Genomic DNA, 19,069 nt, shown 5'->3' with positions numbered 1-19,069 from the left:
TGTTTAATATAATTAGAAATTCATTATTAATTAGATATGTAAACTATAAATTCATATATAATATTTGAAAATATATGTGAATATTTAAATTTTTATCTTCTCCTTCCTCTCCTTCAATCTCTTTAATATCAATATGTGTATGTGTGTACACGCGCGCACATTTGTACGTATTTATTTAATTATTGGATAGTTGAGAGTACTTAATTGATAAAAAATTATGACAATAATAATCCTTGTTTTTTTTCTTATTATTTACTCAGATTTTTTTGTCTATCTTATAAGATAAACACTTTAGAGATTGAATATTTCAAGTAAACTAATTGTAAGTAAATTTCACATTAATGCATATAGATGTTTAATCATGAATGTACTAAATAAGTACACAAGACGAACAGTGAGTGAGTGAGTGAGAATGAGAGAGAGTGTGTGTGTGTGCGTGTGTGTGTGAGAAAGAGAAAGAGAGAGAGAGAGAGAGAGAGAGAGAGAGAGAGAGAGAGAGTTAGCCAACATAACCCCGCACGCTGCCGATATGGCGGAGCGCCACTATCGCCATCTGTTGTAAAACGTGCGAGATGGACAAAATTACCACTACATGCATCTTGCATGTGTTGTGTACGTGTGATATATGTGTGCGCATGTGTTGTATACGTGTGAATACGTGTAACACGATACTACTATGTATGCGTGGTCGATGATGATAATGACGGGGACGTTTCTTAATAGAAATTTTTCATATTTCGACTTTGCATTTATATATCTCTGCTTACAAATCACGTAGAGCAGAAATAAAGACACTTTTATTATATAATTCAAACTCAATCTATCGATTAAGTCTAGTATAAACTCGATTGCTTCAGCCATTATTGAGGATTCGAAATATTATAAAGACTCAAATGTCCGACTCGCGTTAAGATACACGGTGTCTCCGCTACGCCCTTAACTGGTCGCGAGACACTACCGTGTCTCTTGATACACGTTGACGTGCGGGGTTAAGCAGGAAGCACACACTCTTGCATAAGCGCATAAGCATATGCATAAGAAATTCGATTGGTTGAATTTCTTATGCATATGTTTATATAGACCAATCAAGATTCTCATGTTTACGCTTATGCGCCTATGCAAAAGTGTATGCTCCCCGCTTTATGTATTTGATTTGATTTTTTGACATGTACACACATAACAGGTACGTGTGTTTTGATATTTATTTATAATATACTATATTTTTTCATATAATAATATTTATTTTCTTGTTACGCAATTATCCTATTATTTTTTCATAAGATTAACAATTATATTCTTATGAAATATAATAGGATGATTGCGTAACAAGAAAATAGATTATAATATTATTATAAAAAAATATAGTATATCACATATTATATAGTTTTGCATATTACATGTATTTAGTAAGTATATAAATGCATATTTATATTTTGATATTTGCAACTACTTTCTTGTTATGTTACTATTTTAAATTATTTCTTTTATAATAATAACTACTTTCTTGCTACACTATTTCTTTTTTACAAGTACATAATTATTGATGTAAAATAAAGAAGCGATCTTTACCAATAATAATGATTTATATACTATATGAAAGATGGTAGCGTTGCAGAAAATTATTATGGAAGAAATAGTATAAAATGATAACGTAACATAATAAAAGTAACAAATATCAAAAAGTTGCAAATATCATTATATAAATATATATTTATGAAAGAATGTTTGTGATATATTAAATATGTGATATGCAATACTGCACATATATGTGATTATATTATTATGAAAAAAGATATAGTCTATGACATAATACAGAATTATGACATAAAATAAAATGATCATATATAGACTTTAATCATTTATATCTATATTTAAAACTTCATATATTGCTAACAAAAGTAAATATTCAGGGCATTGTTTTTCAAATAATGATTAGTTTGATTATATACAAAAATGAATGATATAATTTCTAAAAACTTACCTTTAAAAAAAGGTAAAAAAGGCGCCCAGTTAACGGCTAGTAACAGAAAATTACCCATTGCAAACCCATGTAGAATCCTATGAAAAATTAATCATTACAAATTTAGTTTAAAAAACTTGGCGCGCTGCTAAATATCCTAATGATATTAAAATTAAATTATTTGTTACTTTAAAACTTATTACAGTTAAAATATATTTTGTAGTTAAATTAATTTATGTAACTTTAAGGTGCATTGTAATTTTGAAACTTAGCAGCGCGCCCAGTTATTTTAACTAAAATTTTTTTTTATTTTATATTAATTTACTATTATATTAATTTACTAGTTCATTATACGACTCTATATATGTTTGAAATTTTAATTTTCCACTGGTACAAGTTTCTACTTTCACTGGGCGCAATTTTTTTTATATCATTACTTTTGCAGTAAAATTCTACATGGGTTTGCAATGGTTTATTTTGCATAGACTTCTACATGGGTTTGCAATGGGTAATTTTCTGTTACTGGCATGCCGTTAACTGAGCGCCTTTTTTTACCTTTATTTTTAAAGGTAAGTTTTTAGAAATTATCATGTAAACGTTATAAATGTAAACATTAGGTCACGTTAGATATTTGTGTGTTAATTTGAAATTTTCGATTTCTTGTATAATTAGAATGCTTCATTATTCATTCATGTCAAAATTATTTTATTAAATCATTTAAATTATCTAATATTAATAATAATATTAATTATTATTAATTATTCGAACTTATTGTAAGCTTGAAAATTTAATGTAATTGTTTCATTGAATTTGGTTCTATTAAGTTGATAGATGTTCTTAAGATTGAATATGCTATATAACCGTCCAGAGTAAGACACATGTTTATATAAACTTTTTTGTTTAACATCATGCATACAATCATGTTTTGCAACTAGAATGCTGGCCATTCTTCCTAAAAGACCCTGTGTAATGCTTCCACATATATACATTTACTTGTAATATATATATATATATATATATATATAATGTGAATATATACATATACATATAACATATATACATATAAGATAGCTATTTTTAATATATCTTTATATTTACTTACGATTCATATGTTTTTCCATTTATATACCGATTAAGAAAAAGTTCTTTGGGATGTTGCTTTACTGAGTATGAAAATTTCAAATAGGGAGTATACATTCCAACTTTTAATTGTTCGCCGATATTAAAAGTGGCAATATCTTCATTAAACTTACGCACATAGTTTTCATATTCAACGAATCCACGGTTCGCCGATTTCAAACTTGCATATATTATTTTCATATATCTTAATATATGTATACTTATATTTTGTATTGGACAACGAATATAAAAAGTGGCAATAGACTCGCCATTGTATTCTTCAGTCAAATTCGGCATCAGAGTTAGCTTCATGTTGTAATGAAGCGGTACCAGACAATCCGACGAAGTATTTATATCGATAGAAAAGACTATTACCATTACAATGATATATAATAAATTATTTAATGATAATTTTCGGAACATCATGTCACTATTCGTTCTCAATATCTGCAAAAATGTTGTTACAGTAAATATAATAACATAGAAAACAACTAAATGCAAAAGAAATGTAAAAAATTGTCGACTCCTACAAGAAAAGAAAAACAAAATATATGTAAAAGCACAACAATTTGAAAAAGAGAACAAAAGACACAATCTATTTCAATAGATGATAATTTTTAAGATTAAATTTGAAAACTTTTTTTATATATTACATTGCATTTTATACATTTTTATGACACAATGTTTTTTTAATTCAAACTTAATAAAATTATGTTCTTTTATTGGTTCAATTATTTTACTAGGCAAAGAAAATTGATACGACTCTTATGTAAAAAGCACTATTTAATTTTCTCGGTTATTAAATGTGAGAATACGTAAAATTTCAAGAAAAATTAACGTTCTTTTAAACCTAAATTGCATAGAACACGAATTTTACTTGAATGAGATACTGAATAATTAAATAATTTCAATATTAAGAAGTATATCAAGTATCTGTAATATTAAATATTAAATATTAAATACAAGAAAGGCCTAAGAGCCATACGCGGGTGTTCCTTGCGTACATTTCCAACAAAAATTAATTTTTCGTTGGAAATAAACAAAATGTACACAAGGCACATATTATGCTTGGTGTACTACCAAGACTTTATAACATGAAATATCTCATATTCAAGATTTAATTTCATAAACCCCTATATCCCCCTAAATCTCAAGTATGAGATATTTCATGTTATAAAGTCTTGGTAGTACACTAAGAATAATATGTCCCTTGTGCATATTTTGTTTATTTCCAACGAAAAATTAATTTTCGTTGGAAATGTACGTAAGAAACACTTACGTATGGCTCTTAGGCCTTTCTTATTTGTATTTAATAAATAATTTCAAGTTTGAGATGCATTTTTAATATTAATTTTTAACATTTTTGTCGAGAACTAATCTGAAAGAATAATCAATTTTAAATAGCCTAATTAATTTGTTTCGTAACTATTGGAAAACAGCAAGCAGTTATATTAAATAGATTTAATTTAAAAACATAGAGATATACAAAATATATTTTATAATAAACCTAAAATGATAAATCAAAATAATGAATGTAACTGATAAATGTAATATACTAATGAAATAAGCTAACATTAACAACTTGAAATATCGAATATTGAATAAATTATAAAACAACGTGGAAATGCTACTTCTATTAAAAATAATAAAAAGTAAAATTCTTTTTATTTTCAAAGTAAATAAATTTTAATAATGGGACAGTCTCTCCGTAACTATTCGAAAGCTAAATTATTACTTATATTCAAAAGCTATAAAAGCAGTCTTATTTAAACGAAGCAATTATAAATATTTATCACGGAAAAATTCGAAGATAAGAGAAAAGCAGAGTATATAAATCAGGTATAAAGTATTTTTTAGGTGTAAAGTATTTTTATACATTCAAATTGTCAGTTAGACTTACAGCAAGTAAGTTAAATTGTGTATAATTCTATCTTTATATTAAACAGGCATACAATCATTTTTTCACAATCTTATTTTTCGTAAACTTATTTTTCAAAATAATCTTGATTATATATATACGACGAAAAATAAATAGTTGAAATGAAAAGTCATGTGTTAATGTTTATAAAAATTGTATTAAATATCTTCTAGAAAATAAAAACGCGCTGTATTTGCCATGGGTTCTCATACTTTTATGTGCAAGAAATGAAATATGTATATGTTAATTTGACTTACTTTGTTTGTTGAATTAATTACTAGCTGTTATGTTTGTTGAATTAATTACTAGCCGTTATGTTTGTTGAATTAATTACTGGCCAAGAATATATTTCGCCAATCAATTCTGATCTTACTTGTTCGAGAAACCATCGACAACTGACACGTCGTTTCGGATATATTGACATATAAAGTACATATAATGTCAAGTAAACATTTCCTTAAACTTGTATATAAGAAGTGTGCTATTCAATCGATAACGTATACCTATACATATACCTGTACTTATAATGCTAGATTCCGAGAAATATTTTGATTTTTACATTTAAAATCATTTTTCTCAAAAAACATTCGAGAAATCTAATTAGGATATATATCGTACGTTCTATGTTAGAGAAGAAAAAGAATTTTGTTTTTTTTTTGCTTTTAATAAATAATTATATTTCTTGTCACAAATCACTGTATTTTGTGTAAAACATATATCACGTTTCACATTTTTCTATTTTTATCATATTTTTATTTTTACATACTATATTATACAAATGAATTGTTGAGCATTAAAAAAAATATTTCTGGCATATTTTTAAATAAAATAGCTTATTATCTTTTAAGATAAAAAGGTGTTAAATACAGAAAATTTATAACAAAATATATAACACAAAAATTATAGAAAACATTCAGTAATATTAACTTTATTTTAGAAGACAAAAAATTTCTTAGAAGATACGAAAAAAACATGCAAAATCATACAAAAAAAACGTATTTTAGATGTCAAAATTAATATTATTACATTAAAATCTCATAATAATAATGCTAATATTAACATTAATAATATTAATTATTACATTTAAATGTATTAATTAATTATTAATAATAGGTCATAAAACAAAAATTATTAATGTTTATATCTTACACACACACACGCACCTGCACACACACGCACGAGTGCGCACACACACGTTCCTATACGTATATAAAATTTAATATATGATATCAAATATATCCGCGGTTTAATAGAGTCTTATATTCAGGGTTGGGAAGTAACGAGTTACTTGTAACGAAGTTACAGCTACAATTACTTTTTTTCGGTAACTATAACTTAACTTCGTTACTTTTCTCCATCTGTAACTGTAACTGTAACTTAGTTACATTTTTTTAGTAACTAGTAACTATTTTAATAGTTACTTTATTAGTTACTTTTTTTGGAAACATGCGCTAAAAGTATTGTTTAAGTATGGTAGCCGTTATATTATTAAATTAAATTTTGATAACAGTAGCATATGGATCTTCATATGACTTAATCTTTTACCTAAAATTTTCATTTTGTGTACATAAAATAATATAACACATAATTAAGATCGACCAATCACAGTCAAATATTTAAAAAAATTCTTAAAGGTAATAATTGATCGATTTGCTTGCGACTTTGCGATTACCATTTAGTAACTTACTATAACTATTTTTACTGTTGTATATAAAGGTCATTCATACATTGATGTTAATTGCAAAGTCGCAAGCAAATCGATCAATATTACATTCAAGAATTTTTTTAAATACTTGACTGTAATTGTGCATAAAATGTAAGCTTCTTATATTTAAAACAATGTATAATTATTTTTAAAAAGTAACTGAAAAGTAACGACTCGTTACTTTTAGAGTAACTGTAACTGTAACGAGCTATTTTTTTAAATCGGTAACTTGTAACTGTAACTAGTTACTTTTTCAATGAAATAACTGTAACTGTAACTAGTTACTTTTACAAAGTAACTTTCCCAACCCTGCTTATATTTAATAGTCATATATTATTATATATTGTTACATGTTATATACATATATATAATAGTCTCCAATAACTCGTCTAAGAGTCTTGACGTGTTGTCAAACCGACACTATGTTCGTTCTTGACATCTTAAAATTATAATTTTATTTTTATTTTTACAAATCACTTGATAAGGACTCAAAGAAGGGTCGAAACGTTGTGATTGAATAAATAATATTTGCCAGTACGGTCGAGAGAAGAATTTTACCTTTTTTTATACATATATATGTATATATACATTTATATATGTATATATATATATATATATATTTATTATGCCAAAATATATTAATAATAAGAAAACAACGTCGGCGAAGCGTTTTTCTGTGGCACAGAAAATGCGTCGTATGCGACAAAAAAGTGACAGGAATTCTTGTGACAATTCTTTCGTAATTGAAGAAAAAATTGAGGCCTCCGGAAAAAGATCATTGGACTGCGTATCGAATTTCATAGAAATTCCAGGTACGTCACATCAATTATATGCATGCAAGAATAAAAGAAATGTAGATGACGGCATGTTAACATCATTATCTCTTATAGGAACATTTCCTCAATCTGTCGATGCATGCGTGACATAAAAATTTCAATCTGAAAAAAATATTAATATTTTCGATGATGATGATTCTGTGGGATCAATATCAGACGTTCGTCAATTTTGTCAAAATTTAACAAGTTTGTCGATGAACGAACCGCACGCATATACAGATGAGAGAAATGTGACGACAGATAATGATGCGTTCACACCACAGTCGTTGAATGCATTTCTTGATAATTCTATAGATGCATGTACACTGATGGAATTGGAAAGTACAATGCAAAGCAATATTGAAGATATTGAAGACGTCGAAAATGTTGAAGACGTTAACAATGTCGAAGATATCGAAAATGTCGAAGACATTGAAAATGTCGAAGATATCGAAAATATTGTTTTGCATACAGATAGGAATATCGACGCATATCGTTTATATTCTGAAGAGATTAGTGGACGACATATCGTCGATTTTGGGCATGTTTTTGCTGAATTGCAAAGACTGTCCACTCATTGGCTCGGCGAATGTCGTTTTACTGATCTCGTATTGAGCATAAAGAACCATGACGGTCTGAAAACCCAATTTTCTGTCAAATGTCGAATGTGTCACACCACAGGTGACTTTTGGAGTGAACCAAAAGACGACAGAAAATTGGATGTCAATAATGGTATCGTATCCGGTACTATATTGACAGGGACTGGTCATAAGCAGCTTGAAGAACTTCTTGCTGCTGCAGATATTGCATGCATGAACAATAAAAAATATATAAAGCATCATAACGAAATGTCGGAAGCCTTCGCCGCCGCCGCGGAAGAAGAAATGCGCGTGGCTGGCGAAGAGGAAAAACGTTTGGCAATTGAAAGAGGAGATGTCATAGACGGCATTCCGCATATACCCGTGATAACAGACGGCTCGTGGATGAAGAGATCCTATCGTACTGGTAGTTACGATTCTCCATCTGGAGCAGCTATTATTACGGGATATTATTCAAAAAAAGTTTTATTTGTCGGTGTCCGGAATAAATATTGTATCATCTGTGCAATAGCAGCTAAACTTTTTTTAAAACCAAAAGAACATAAATGTTATAAAAATTAGGGAAATAATCAAAGCTTGACAAGTATGGAAAGTGATATAATCCTTGAAGGCTTCCGACATAGCTTAGAAATGCATGGATTAATTTATAGTAAATATATTGGCGACGGAGATAGTAATGTAGCAAAAAAATTGAGAGATTTTCCACCATACCCGAATATTATTGTGGAGAAGATTGAATGCACAAATCATCTTCTCCGCAATTTATGTAATAAAGTACGCGAAGCGGGTAGTAGTGGTGGTAGAAATATCGCAAAATTAAAACAAATCGTTTCAAACAGCTCGATGAAAATTCGAAACGCTATAGTAAAGGCTGTAACGTTTCGCCGCAATAGTAAAGCATCTTGGAAACAAAAAATTGCTGGATTAATTAAAGATTTACAAAATATACCTAGCCATGTATTTGGTGAGCATAAAGATTGCCTTTCTCTTCAATATTTTTGTACTAGTGAACGAAAAGAAGGTGAAGAAAATCTTGTGCCCCAATTACAAAAGGCAGGATTATATTTACAAATAGAAGTTGCAATGAAACGCATTATAACAAATGCTGATAGTTTATTATGTCAATTTACTAGTAATTCCTTGGAAAGTTGCAATGAAATTATTAGTAAATTTATTGGCGGCAAACGTATTCATTTTGTAAGGAGAGGATCTTATGAAACACGCGTAAAAGCTTCTGTAGTACAATTTAATACTTGGGAAGCATTGAGTTCTACTTGTCGTATAATGGGTAAAGAGCCACCTGCACGTACCAAAATAGTAGAAAATCGAAATATAAAAAAGAATAATACTTATCAGGAACGCGCACACGCAGCAAAAAAATTAGGTCTCTCTGTTCGTATTATATATATATATATATATATATAATTCTATATTATATATATGCCCATTCTATATTATATATATATATATATATATATATATATATGTAATATTAAATTTATTGTGACAATTATTTTATGTTATACTTTTGTTTTGAAAATAGTGCATTGCAAATTATTAGATCGCAATTTGAACTGAGGTGATTGCGTCGCAAAGTGTTAATATATCAGATAGGTTTTGTTTTGCAATGTACTATTTTCAAAAATATTTAGTAATAGATAGATAAATTACAAGATACAAGTATAGAAACACATAATAAACAAAGTTGCATATAAAGTAAAAAATATTTTATAGTGCAAGTATACTTCCCATAATATGGTTGAGGTTACTTTGCGACGCAATCATTTAACTTAGTTTAAATTGCGATCCACTCGAATTATATTAATTCATGTTGTTTATTAAATATGTATAGAAACAATAGCAATTACATAAATTTAAGTTTTTATTAACTTCAAATTATAGAAAAGATATTTAAATGTATGTTTATATGTACATTGCTTGCTATTGTTTACTGTACATTGTATACATATTATTATATATCTTTATCCCACACACATAAGATGAGTAATCGTACTACATTAAAAACTTTAAAATAAAAAGATTTCAAAAATAAAATACAATCAAATATATAATTCATAGATTGTTTTATTGCATTGAAAAAAATTGCATATATCAGACTTTTATTAACATTTCTTGTTATTTATTTTATATTTTTATATTTATATTACATTTTTTAAAAATATTTTGTATTAAATATTTATATATAACAATTTTCGGGATAAGAATATGTAACCATATGTTGTAGCGCTTTTATTGTTGTGTTTCCGATAAGCGCAAAAAATTATGATGTTATTTTAAGTAATTAATATTTTAATATTATATAATTTACATTGTTTTTCTTTCAGATTTTATAATAAATAATTTTTTTATTATATTTATCTTTATGCAGCATAGAGTTGTTTGTTGCAGATAGATTTAGAGATGTCTGAAAGGCGGATCACTTTCAATGAAGAGGCGTGGATACCTTTGAATCAACGCCATTATATTGTAGCAGGTCACAAACTTGAGTTCAAATATATCAATATCAATTTTTTTACAATATATTAGAATATAGAAAAATTATAGAAATATAAGGCAATAAACTTGAAAATTTTTAAATATTGAAAATATTTTAATTATTTTTACAATTACATACACTATATATATATATATATATATATATATATATATATATAAATGCAAAATAAGTCCGTAAATAAATTTATCAAGTAATAAATCCGTTGCATGCTTGCAGCTACATATGCACACACAAATAGCTGGTATATTGATTTTTATTAAAAATTTATTTTCTGTATTATTTTGCATTTATATAGTGTGTATGTGGGTGTGTGTGTGTGTGTGTGTGTGTGTGTGTGTGTGCGTGTGCGCGCGCGCGTGTAGTAAAAATATTTTCAATATATTTATAAAATTTTTATTGCCGAAATATATTTTTTTATCATTTCTCTGTATTCCAATATATTATTAAAAAATTGATATGGATATATTTGAACTCTAATAATTTACTGGGTGATACATACTGAACATCCTTTGCATTGATCAATATTACTCGACATAAGTTCTTTTATGTTATAAGTATTTATATGAAGCAAATTATACAATAACGTCAATAATAGAAAAGAAATCAAGAATAACCAACGCATATTCGTCAATCTATGATTGCTATACAAGCTAATAATAATTTATATTTGTTCTCTTATTCTTGTTTCTCGAAAAAGTATAAGCAATAAATTATCAAATCTAACAAGTACCCGTGTCTAACATTGTAGACTAATTTACTTTCAATTATGCTACTGTTATTATTTATCATTAGACAATTATAAAACATATATATATATATATATAGCACTACAAATTATATATGTATATGTTTTATAATTTATTTTATATTTTATTATTTGACAAGTTAAATCTCTCCGAATCATAATTTGCGCTTACATCTTAAAGACAAAATGCTGTAACTCTCTGATATTCCAATCTGTATTTTTGAAAAGGACCACATCCCGTATGGTCGAAACGTTAAAATAAATATATATACAACTTTAATTTGAGGCCAGTGTAGTCAGACCAAATCTATAACCTCTGTTTTATAATTGTCTAATGATAAATAATAACAGTAGCATATATAATTGAGAGTAAATTAGTAAATTTTATATATATATATATATTTATATATAAATAATATATCCACATATGTGCATAAGCATATATAAAATTTACAAAATGTAGATACTTATTAGTCTTGCTACGTTACTGCTTTCTGCTACGGAAGGCCAGGGGGTCGATTGTGTATCTCAAAACCTAGTGAAAATGACAAAAGTGAGCATTCACTTGATTGGCTAATTTTCACTATAATGAAAACACGAAATATTTCACGTGAGATTATTCGACAAGAATTATTGTGTCGAATAATGTCAAAATGTGTCGTATATCCTACTGCATTATATGTTATGTAGAGTAGAGCGCGATTAAAATACGTATTAAAAGAGAGGACATTACATTATACACCAGAATTTGCTGGTATGTAAATAATTATAGTGCATAATTGAGATAAGAAAAGGTATTTTTTAAATCTATTCTTTACAGCTCTAATTGTAAATGCATGTTGTGTTTTACATAACATTGCTTATAAATGGAGAATTCCATTAAATGAAATATATTTGGAGGAAGAAGGAGAAGAGCCGATACCATTTAATGATATAAATATAATGCAAGCAGAAGAAGTACGAATTAAGAAATATTGTGTGATGGTATTTTGAATAGGATATATATATATATATATATATTTATATATATATTTATCACATAAATTGTATCGCATAAAATTAGTACATTTCATAATCTTATAATAAATTAATAATTAAGATTATCACAGTACATTTCTTAACTTTATAATAAAAGATTTTTAAACATTACTTTTTTATTAATGTATTACTTTATATCAATTCTCATAACACGTCGCGTCAATTTTATTCAAGCATGTTCAAAAATGTATCCGCCCCCGACCGAAATCCGAATGTTTATTCATAAAATTTAACATAATTTTTTTTTAAAAAACTCCATCTTCATCTCGACTAAGAGCCAAACGCGATGTTAATGCGACAAATTAATATTTAGAAAATTTTTGGAAACTGAGGAATTTGAATCCTATGGTTGGGATCTCAGAAATTCCCCTTGTTCCTTCTCTTAACATCCCCTGTAAGAAAAAGACGAGAAAAATATTGGTCCGAAAGTTGGCTGAATCGGGAATCGAACCCGAGACCTTCCGCTTGCCGGGCGACTGCTCTTCCAGCTGAGCTATTCAGACACTTACAAATCAATATTTCTCTCAATGTTTATAACCCCCCACCCCCTACCAAGGCGTCGTACCTGGTCTAAACGCAACAAACATTAATAAGAATATTTGTCAGTCAGCTCTCCTATTTTTTTTTTTTTAAACTCCATCTTCATCTCGACTAAGAGCCAAACGCGATGTTAATGCGACAAATTAATATTTAGAAAAATTTTCCAAAAAAAAAAAAAAAAATTTTCTAAAAACTCCATCTTCATCTCGACTAAGAGCCAAACGCGATGTTAATGCGACAAATTAATATTTAGAAAAATTTTCCAAAAAAAAAAAAAAAAAAAAAAAATTTTTCTAAATATTAATTTGTCGCATTAACATCGCGTTTGGCTCTTAGTCGAGATGAAGATAGAGTTTAAAAAAAAAAAAATAGGAGAGCTGACTGACAAATATTCTTATTAATGTTTGTTGCGTTTAGACTAGGTACGACGCCTTGGTGGGGGGTGGGGGGTTATAAACATTGAGAGAAATATTGATTTGTAAGTGTCTGAATAGCTCAGCTGGAAGAGCAGTCGCCCGGCAAGCGGAAGGTCTCGGGTTCGATTCCCGATTCAGCCAACTTTCGGACCAATATTTTTCTCGTCTTTTTCTTACAGGGGATGTTAAGAGAAGGAACAAGGGGAATTTCTGAGATCCCAACCATAGGATTCAAATTCCTCTGTTTCCAAAAAAAAAAAAAAATTTCTAAATATTAATTTGTCGCATTAACATCGCGTTTGGCTCTTAGTCGAGATGAAGATGGAGTTTTTTAAAAAAAAAATAGGAGAGCTGACTGACAAATATTCTTATTAATAATTTCTTTTTGTTTCTCTGTAACATTCATTCTTATTCACACCGTTCAAACTGCAGAGGTTATAAAGATAAAGGTATCACTGAAACATAGGGTGCATTCGTTTATGCAGAGACTGCCGCAGAATGCCGCAGATGTCGTTCGTTTACTCCACCTGCGCAACCGACTGCAGCGCAGTTTGTTGTTCGTTTAAGCAGAGCTGCTGCCTATCTGCGCAGCCATCTCGGAGGTCCTGCTCAGGATGCTCTGCTCGCAGTACTGCGGACTACTGCGTAAACGAATGTAGTCTTCTCCATTGTTAAGCCAATTGAACTTGGAAACGTTGTCTGAAAATTATTTCAATTATAAGTTATGTTATAAAAGTTCAGAACAAAGAAGGTGGAGAACAACTCCTCCAAATAGATCCTACAAAACTAAAAGTAATGCAAGGTAAGTAATACAATAAAATTATGAAATCTGTTAATTTATATTTACGATCCAATTAACTTAAAAATGCATTTTTATCAAGAATATAAATTTAAAGTAATCTGTTTCAAAAAAAATGTGCTTTTGTATAAAGATGCAATTCTGTTACAGTCATTCCTAGCTATCAAGCTACTTCGTCCCCAGTTTGTTTGGAAAAATCTGAGAAGTCTACATTCAGCAACATTTCAATCCTACTGTCATCACTGTCTGAAAATGTTATGTGCACACGTCATATGTCAGAACCTTCAATCTATTTAAAAATTTTATTATATTTATTCAAATAATAATTCATATTTAATATAAATATGATGGTTTCTAAATCGGCCTAAGAGCCATAGCACGAAAAATTACGAAAATTAATTATTCGGAACTGTATCTCTTGGTACGAGATTACTAAAGTTCCATATATTAATTAACTTCGAACTTACATATGGAGAAATAGGCACGAAAAATATAGATCCGAAAAGTCTGAATAGCTTAGTGGTAAGAGCAGTCGCCCGGAAAGTGAAAAACGCAGGTTTGATTCCCGCTTCAGCGACTTTTCGGACCTATATTTTTCGCGCCTATTTCTCCATATGTAAGTTCGAGGTTAATTAATATATGGAACTTTAGTAATCTCGTACCAAGGAATACAGTTCCGAATAATTAATTTTCGTAATTTTTCGTGCTATGGCTCTTAGGCCAATTTAGAAACCATCATATTTATATTGTTTATATTGAGAGCCAATAAAAAATATTTATTTCTGAGTTAATTCATATTTATTTAAAATTTCTTTACTTACGCACTCCAATTACAATCTGAGCAGTCAATTCACGCAGGTGATCGTTCGGTAAATGATGTCACGTGACTCGCAGATAATAGACGCAGTAGATGCGCAGTGGATGCGCTAATCGCTGCATAAACGAATGCACCCATATATGCATGCATATACGCTTTACGAAATGTTCACTATGGTTTGTGCTCCCGTGAATCTAGGGATATTGTATTTTCATCTTGCTCATAGCCAATCGCGTGTATTTCTTCACGTGAAATGAATGTGCAAAAAGTGAGAAAAATCGACACAAATAGACAATCGATCCCCTGAAAGCATTTTCAGGCGGCATCTCGCGTATACCGGCACGGTAGAGGAACAAGGAGAACACGTGATTATCGGTCCTTGTCTCTCTTACGTGCGTCCGCGTGAGCGATGCAGTGGTGTATGTACGTATACAGACATACACCACTACATAAAACCCGAGAATTGGTTTCTCGGCGTTGGCAACACTGAAACCGGAGTTTCGCGTTGTCACCGCACGAGGTCTCCAATATCAATTCGGAGTTTGCCTGGGTGTACTGCCGACCCTTAAAGCTTAAGCGGGGAGCACACACTCTTACATAAGCGCATAAGCATTTGCATAAGAAATTCGATTGGTTGAATTTTTTATGCATACGTTCATAGACCAATCAAGATTCTTATGTTTACGTTTATGCGCCTATGCAAAAGTGTGTGCTCCCCGCTTTAGAGCTTACTACACCTGGGCGTCGATTGTGTAACTTTTTCTAAAGTGAAAATGTGAAAAGTGAAAAATTACACAATTGACCCCCTGTTGTAGATCCGGCCTTATTATTAGTTTTAAAAACGAAAAATTTATCTCACATTGAGGCCACATCTGCAGTAATCGAATCTGATTGGTTTAGCGGGGAGCACACACTCTTGCATAAGCGCATAAGCATATGCATAAGAAATTCGATTGGTTAAATAACTTTTAAGCGGGAAGCACACACTTTTGCATAGGCGCATAAGCGTAAACATGAGACTCTTGATTAGTCTATAAACGTATGCATAAGAAATTCAACCAATCAAATTTCTTATGCATATGCTTATGCGCTTATGCAAGAGTGTGTGCTCCCCGCTTTATACTTTTAACGTTTATAGACCAATCAAGATTCTCATGTTTACGCTTATGCGTCTATGTAAAAGTGTGTGCTTTCCGCTTTTATTGCTTACGACTTAAGGCTTATTTCTATAAATGTAAGGCTAACATCTATAAAACTGACTATAAATACGAGCCTTAAATACGGACCTCAAGTTGGGCAACATTATTAAATTTTCCGATGTCATTTATGATGTTAAGGGGATGCCGGAGCGACGGCCGATAGGTTAGCACCACACATATCTAAACATATGCACGTATACACATGATAAGTTAGCACCACACCACGGTCGTATACGGTGTATACGGTGTATACGACCATGCACCACACATATCTAAACATATGCACATATACAACACATATGCGTAAAAATGTTTTTAATATATAACTTTTTTATTAGACTTGCAATCTTACTTTTAATCGTTTACTAATAATTCTTCATATTATCCTTACTGCATATACTATATTTCATGCACAGACAAACTGCAGAACTTTTTTATTAAATAAGTATTGTTACGAACTGACACAAAGAAGTCGATAACAAAACTGTAATTTTTTATTTTTATATGATTTATATATGCAATCCTAGCTAACGCGGTCCATTTTTATAAGTATTTTAATCGTGGGAAAGGATTTATTGATCAGTATAGTCAATAAAAAGTTATTTAAAAAAAAACTAAATATTCGTATTCGGTCGGTGATAACATACTGCCCCAACTTGCTCCTTTTTTACTTCAATGCGCTCGTATTGGTCCAATTCGAGGAGCGCATTAATACAAGCGCATTGGAGTAAAAAGGAACATGTTAGGGCATGCGACGCGAACAAACCTAAGGGCCTGAGCAGAATGGCTGACTTATAACCTTAAAACACTGTTTTATGCCCTAAGTCTTTGTCTTAGGTAACGCACAATACTGTGTTAATGTTTCCTGTCTTGTGTAGTATACGCGACGTTTTAAGGAATAAACGTAAAACGTATGTTTATGTATAAACACAAATAACAATTCTATTATACAATTAATAATGAATATTTTATAAATAGTTATGACATAATACATTTTAAACTTATAAATATGTAATAATAATATTTCATATTCGAAATATATTTCAATAACTGTGAATATAACCTAACTTTTTTGTTCAAAGAAATTTATCTAATGTACTTATAAATAAAATGTTCTATTAAATAAATATTATTTGATTTAATAGTATTATATATGTTTAAAAATTTTGTTAATTATTTTTGTATAACATTTAACAAAATCTATATGTATGTATACATATATTATCTAATGTTATCTATATCCTTTTATTAATTCCTTTTAGTTAAAATGGAAGATTATCACTATTGTGAACTTAATAATACATATTATACAGACAATAAAGTGTCAAATGAAAATGAAAATAATATTTCTATAGAAGAAAAAGATGGTGATGCTTTTCTAATTGAATTATATAGAGAACGTCCATTTCTGTACAATAAAGGACACAAAGATTTTAAAAATATAATAATTAAAGATAATGCTTGGAAAGAAATTTCTAAAATAATGCAAAATAAAAATTATGGTAAATATCAAATATTTTTTATTAATATTTCTTATTATGTCTTATTACTAATATATTATGCTAATTATAATGATAAAATCTCAACATTTTTACAGGCAACTTTTATACACCTGATTATTGTCAAACTAGATGCACATCTCTTAGAAATCAATATAATCGTGAGAAACGAATAATAGATAGTCAATATAAGAGTGGAAGTGGTGCTTCAACTCATAAACCCTTCACATTTTATACGCAATTATCTTTTCTTGACAATTATATCAAGAGACGAAGGTTTATAATGATAATTGCTTGAAAATCCACATTTTAATTGTATAATATGTATATATACTTATATATTCTTATATTTTCAGAACATGCAGTAATATAAAAGCAAATAAAACTTCAACATCTACATCATCTTTAGAACTATCAACAGAAATTCCACAATCTAGTTCGAATGAAGTATTTGATACCAAAGAAAAATCAAGTCATTCTATGCACGAAACAGAAGATAATAATTTTAATGGTGAAAATAAAGAAAATATTTTAGAAGATACTCTTGAAGCACATGTAACACATAAACGCAACATTGACAAAGATTCACAATTATATGTATTACATACAAAACCTAAATCTAAAAAAAGTAAAGTCGATGAAACAAAGGAATTAGAAAATATATTTACATCGGTTAGCCAGAAAATCATCAATGTTTTAGATAACAAACGTGAAAACAATAATGAAGATGAAGCATTTACACAATTTATTGTTGCTCACTTGACAAATCTTCCACAATCTGAGAAAAATATAAGAAAGAAAATGATAACAGATGCTTTATTTTCTCCAATATAAAGCAAATGTAATATTTTTTGTTTTTAATGATTTTTATTTTTTTTATAAATTATTTTTATTTTTTATTAGTAAAGTATTTTTTATTACAATATGTGATACATTACTATATGTGATATTATAAAAAAGACTGTTTCTTTTAAGTAAAATTTTAAGTTTAAAATAATATTTTCAGTTACATTGTTTTTTAAATCTAATTTAATTTTATTATTTAATACGCAAAGCAATATTTTTGTTTAAGATTTTTTATTTATGTGATAGGTGATCTTAGATAGATGGATAGATATGTGATAGATGATCTGATATGTGATCTTCAATTATTATATTAACTATACTATACTATATATGTGATATTATTAAAACTGTTACATGTGATATAAGATCTTAAAAGGTAATTTAAGAAAAATAATGTTTTTAATATATGTACTATTTTGTTTTTTTAAAAGTGAGACGTTATGATTTTATTATTTTTATTTACTTATTAATTTGTATGTGCATTAATAGTTCTAAAGCACTTTCCTTATGAACTATGTTTATTATTTAATTGCTTC

General features: G+C 28.7%; 3 protein-coding genes across 3 annotated transcripts in view; 2 read left to right on the top strand and 1 right to left on the bottom strand.

Annotated features, from left to right (window-relative positions):
- LOC114934717 (uncharacterized) overlaps positions 1-5,532 on the bottom strand; it is an 82,602-nt gene extending 77,070 nt beyond the window's left edge. The window contains exon 1 of the mRNA XM_085490109.1: positions 5,255-5,532. The gene's annotated coding sequence lies outside the window, so the exon portion shown is untranslated. The remainder of the gene's footprint in view (positions 1-5,254) is intronic.
- A 2,200-nt stretch (positions 5,533-7,732) lies between these two features.
- LOC114935542 (uncharacterized) lies at positions 7,733-9,191 on the top strand. The gene is made up of 2 exons (XM_029308393.2): positions 7,733-8,522; positions 9,124-9,191. Exons 1-2 carry the CDS (start codon positions 7,733-7,735, stop codon positions 9,189-9,191), a joined length of 858 nt encoding a protein of 285 aa, XP_029164226.2.
- Positions 9,192-16,929: 7,738 nt separating this feature from the next.
- LOC114935527 (uncharacterized) lies at positions 16,930-18,967 on the top strand. The gene is made up of 4 exons (XM_029308381.2): positions 16,930-17,099; positions 17,451-17,690; positions 17,786-17,963; positions 18,044-18,967. Exons 2-4 carry the CDS (start codon positions 17,456-17,458, stop codon positions 18,519-18,521), a joined length of 891 nt encoding a protein of 296 aa, XP_029164214.2. The 5' UTR covers positions 16,930-17,099; positions 17,451-17,455; the 3' UTR covers positions 18,522-18,967.
- The last annotated feature ends 102 nt before the right edge of the window (positions 18,968-19,069 follow it).

Source organism: Nylanderia fulva, unplaced genomic scaffold (assembly GCF_048542155.1).
Source record: "Nylanderia fulva isolate GAGA-0341 unplaced genomic scaffold, ASM4854215v1 Scaffold97, whole genome shotgun sequence".
NCBI classification, from domain to species: Eukaryota; Metazoa; Arthropoda; class Insecta; order Hymenoptera; family Formicidae; genus Nylanderia; species Nylanderia fulva.
Note: the sequence above shows the minus strand (reverse complement) of the source record. Positions and strands in the feature narration are given on the sequence as shown.

Coding starts and splice junctions, on each gene's coding strand:
- LOC114935542 (XM_029308393.2), top strand. CDS start 7,733: ATGAACGAACCGCACGCATATACAGATGAGAGAAATGTGACGACAGAT. Junction 8,523..9,123: donor GAAGAGATCCTATCGTACTG/GTAGTTACGATT, acceptor TTTTTGTACTAG/TGAACGAAAAGAAGGTGAAG.
- LOC114935527 (XM_029308381.2), top strand. CDS start 17,456: ATGGAAGATTATCACTATTGTGAACTTAATAATACATATTATACAGAC. Junction 17,691..17,785: donor AATGCAAAATAAAAATTATG/GTAAATATCAAA, acceptor ACATTTTTACAG/GCAACTTTTATACACCTGAT. Junction 17,964..18,043: donor AATTATATCAAGAGACGAAG/GTTTATAATGAT, acceptor TTATATTTTCAG/AACATGCAGTAATATAAAAG.